Source organism: Alligator sinensis, unplaced genomic scaffold, assembly GCF_000455745.1.
Source record: "Alligator sinensis unplaced genomic scaffold, ASM45574v1 scaffold216_1, whole genome shotgun sequence".
NCBI classification, from domain to species: domain Eukaryota; kingdom Metazoa; phylum Chordata; order Crocodylia; family Alligatoridae; genus Alligator; species Alligator sinensis.
The window spans coordinates 2,631,853-2,635,364 of NW_005841868.1; the positions used below are offsets into that span (position 1 = coordinate 2,631,853).

The window sequence follows — 3,512 nt, forward strand, 5'->3', positions numbered from 1 at the left end:
TGCTGGTGCAAGAGAAGGGCAGCTCCCACCACTGGGTGCATGCCTGGGCAAGCATGGGGGGGGGGAGGGGGGCATGTGCCTCCGGACCTGTGCGCAGGGTGAGGATGGGCTGCCACTGTAGGCTTTGCCCCAGGCACCAAACTTTGTTGGTACGGCACTGTATGTATCTAATTACTTCTGAGGATCGGGACCCAAGTGTCTTATGAGGAGGGCTGAGGAAACAGAAACCCAGGGTGGATGATCCAGGAATGTATTCAGGGATACAGAAATGGTGAGGTTGGGAGAGAAGGGTGCGGATAGAGAATGCACTTACGGGAGATGGGAGAAGATGATCAAGGTGTCTAGGGCGCTACCTCGAGAGCTGATGGGTCCCCATTCAATTCATAACACATTATTGAGGGGTTTTTTCCCACTGGTCTCTCTGAGCTTGTATCAGGCCTGAAGGTTTGAGTCTGCTTGGGTTTTTTTTGTTTCAAAAGGATTTTTTTTTTTCCTTATCTTTAGCCAAAATCATGAGCTGCACTGAAAAACACCCTACAAAGTTAGCTTAAAATCATAACTTAGAGACTTTGTTATTTTTCTTCCTCTGCTTGATCCTGTAAAGAAATATGTTTTCCAGCTTTTCCACCACAGTCATGACAGAAATCCGTTGTTTGAAAATTAAAGCTACAATTGTCATGTCACCACCTGAGTCCAGGAGCTGGGGCTCTAAGGAAAGGACTATTGTGAGCCTCCCAATCAAACTGAGAGAAGGCAGCACTATCTATGGATTATCAAGGCTGGAGACTTTCCGAAGGGTCTCAGAGATGTGCATTGTCAGGCCTCAGGTCAAAACTGAAGAGGCAGGAGGGATGAAACTTTAGCAGAAATAAATTTTCTCCCAAGTGCTTGCTGAATCTTTAGCAGAAATAAATTTTCTCCCAAGTGCTCCTAATTGTGAAAATGGTCCCAGAACCAGGAAGGTTTCACTGGTATTATCACAAATATCTGGTCATCTAAGACTTCAGCCTGAGATGAAATTATGAAGAATACACTCTCTTTAACCTTTATTTGTTTATTTACTAGTTAAACAAAGTGTGGCCATCCAATCAGGGAGCAGAAACAAGATCAGATAACTCAAATGATCAGTCACAGATCACAAGTAACAATTGAAGGGAATACTGTGTAACTACTCATCGGTTGTAAATTATCCAGCAAATACATTGCAGCAAATAACAGAAATCAGAGGTGACCGCAAACAGTTCAGGAAGAGAAAAGGGGTTAAAAACAGAGTGATGACAAGTTACAATCAATCTCTCGTCTGGCTCCAGCAAGACCCCTAATGTACTTTCCCAGACAGCTTTGGCTGCCACAATTCATAAAAAACAAATATTCCTCTACTAATTCCTCCTTCAGTTTTACCCAGGAAGAGGGATTTCAATGACAAGCAGCCACACCCAGCATCATTAAAGTATTTGTTCAGAGGCAGGGGGAGCTCACCATTTGGATTCAAGAACTATAAGCCTGGTGCTTATTAGATAAACTTCTCTGAATTCTGTTAAGAGTCACTACACAGAGACCCAGTAACACATTTTAGTAGTAGCTATATTGGATCTACTCCCCCACTCTCTCAAAGGAGCAGGGTCAGCATCTGCTGACCAAGGGAGGTCATTTCAAACCCAGCTGGGTTTTCAGGGCCTGAAGCCCAGCCATGTGAATACCACTTCCCCCACACACAACGATGACAATGGAGTCCAGGTCCATGGTCAAGTGCCCTTCCTGCTGCAGCCGCTGAAGGTGACCACTGTAGAGTAAGGCCAGGGAGGCTGCACAGGCTGGATCCACCAGTATCCGCTCATCATCTAGGAAATACCATCAGGAAGGAAGAAAGAAAGGAAGGAAGGAAAAAATCTGTCATCATCAAATGCACAATTTTTTTTTACACACGAGCTACAGGAGGATCTTACTTAGCTACATGCCAGTACTAGGTTGTTATCTGGCTACTCACAGGAATAACACCCCCCCACCCCCCCACCCCCCAAAATAGCAATTTACTTTAAACTCTATACTGAGCCCAGTGCATGCCCAGAAGAGGCTTTCAGTTTGTTAGACCCAGCTCTCCCAATGTCTATATAGATCAGGCGCTTCAGTGGGGCTTCTATGGTGCTTTTATCTAATAGCCGATTGAATCAGCTATTAGATGAAAGCACCAAAAAGCCCCACTGAAGCACCTGATCTATACAGATGCTGCAGGGCCAGGTCAAACTAACATGCTGCTTCTTCTGGTTAAGCACGGTTTCTTTCTGTCTTTCAGTCCCCTGACCAGGCACTAGAGGGCAACATGATCACATGCACAAAGTTATACCTATGTCTTATGCCAACAAAATACATCTGCACCACCCCTAAACTTTCCACTAATATTAACACTCATTGCCATTAAGCTGTGCTCCACTTTACTGTGGAAACCCTGTTGTTCCCTGCTTCAGCCACAGTTGGACCTATTGACATAGGCAAAACAGATTCTGTGGTTAAAATACAGCTGTGTTGAGAGGGGCTGACACAATGTGTTGGATCTGCTAGTCCATGTAATCACTGAATTAGATTTCTCCTTTCCCAGACCTATGGGGGAGAAAAACGTCAAATCCACCTACACCCCTATTCTCAGGAGCACCAGGATAATCAAGAGACAACTTCTTTGTTCAAAAAAATGCACAGAGTAGATTGAGGTGGGCAAAATGCAGCCTGGGGGCTGGATGCAACCGGCCAGGCCATTCTATCTGGCCCATGGGGCCCCTAAACATTTTAGAAAATTAATACTTATCTGCCCCTGGCTGCCTGCTATGCAGCCCTTGATGGCTTGCCAAAACTCAGTAAGTGGCCCTCCACCCAAAATAATTGCCCACCCCTGGAGTAGATACTAGAGTAGAAGCTACTGAAATGGCAGTGAGCTTGAGGAACCCCCCTTTAGCCACTAGATGGCAATATTAGCCTGCAGTAATCAACCAGACAAGCCCAACAGTGTATAGGGGGCTTCCCAGAAAGCCCTGCTCACCCAAGAACTGCTCTATAGCTTGCACTGCTTCTGCATCCTCCACCAGCTGGGAGATGACCTGGCACTCACTGGCACACTGCAGTGCTCGTGATGACACCCTCTTGGCTCCCAAACACTTTGCCACGCTGAGGAGGAAAGAAAGGAAAGAGCACTCTATTAGTAGTGCCTAGAGCTGAACTGGTGTGTTGCTGGTAGGCTTGTGCAGAGTGGCTAGTAGGACAGTGCAAAGTTTTGGGTGGTGATTTGATTCGGAGGAGATTCAGCCCGATTCGGTGGCTGAATATCTGAATTGAATCAGATTAAAGGTCCAAATCGATTCGGAAAAGATTCGGAGAGCTTCGGTGATTCGGGCAGTCCTCGCCTGCTGAGGCAGGGAGATGTAGCCAGACTCCATGCTGGTAAGTAGGGGGCAGGGAGAGTGGGGGCTGGAGGAGGTGAGAAGGGCCTATGGGGGGGACCCCTGCCTGGCCCCATCCCCTGC

The 3,512-nt window shown here is 46.7% G+C and overlaps 1 protein-coding gene across 2 annotated transcripts in view; it reads right to left on the minus strand.

Annotated features, from left to right (window-relative positions):
- Nucleotides 1-1,040: 1,040 nt before the first annotated feature.
- SDSL (serine dehydratase like) overlaps nucleotides 1,041-3,512 on the minus strand; it is a 13,192-nt gene continuing 10,720 nt past the window's right edge. The window contains exons 8-9 of one of the 2 annotated variants that reach the window (XM_025192801.1): nucleotides 3,032-3,156; nucleotides 1,041-1,841 (exon numbers count right to left, since the gene is read on the minus strand). In XM_025192801.1, the coding sequence (XP_025048586.1) occupies nucleotides 1,648-1,841; nucleotides 3,032-3,156 (319 nt within the window). In that variant the 3' untranslated portion in view covers nucleotides 1,041-1,647. The remainder of the gene's footprint in view (nucleotides 1,842-3,031; nucleotides 3,157-3,512) is intronic. The other variant, XM_006016797.3, reaches the window with a different exon arrangement.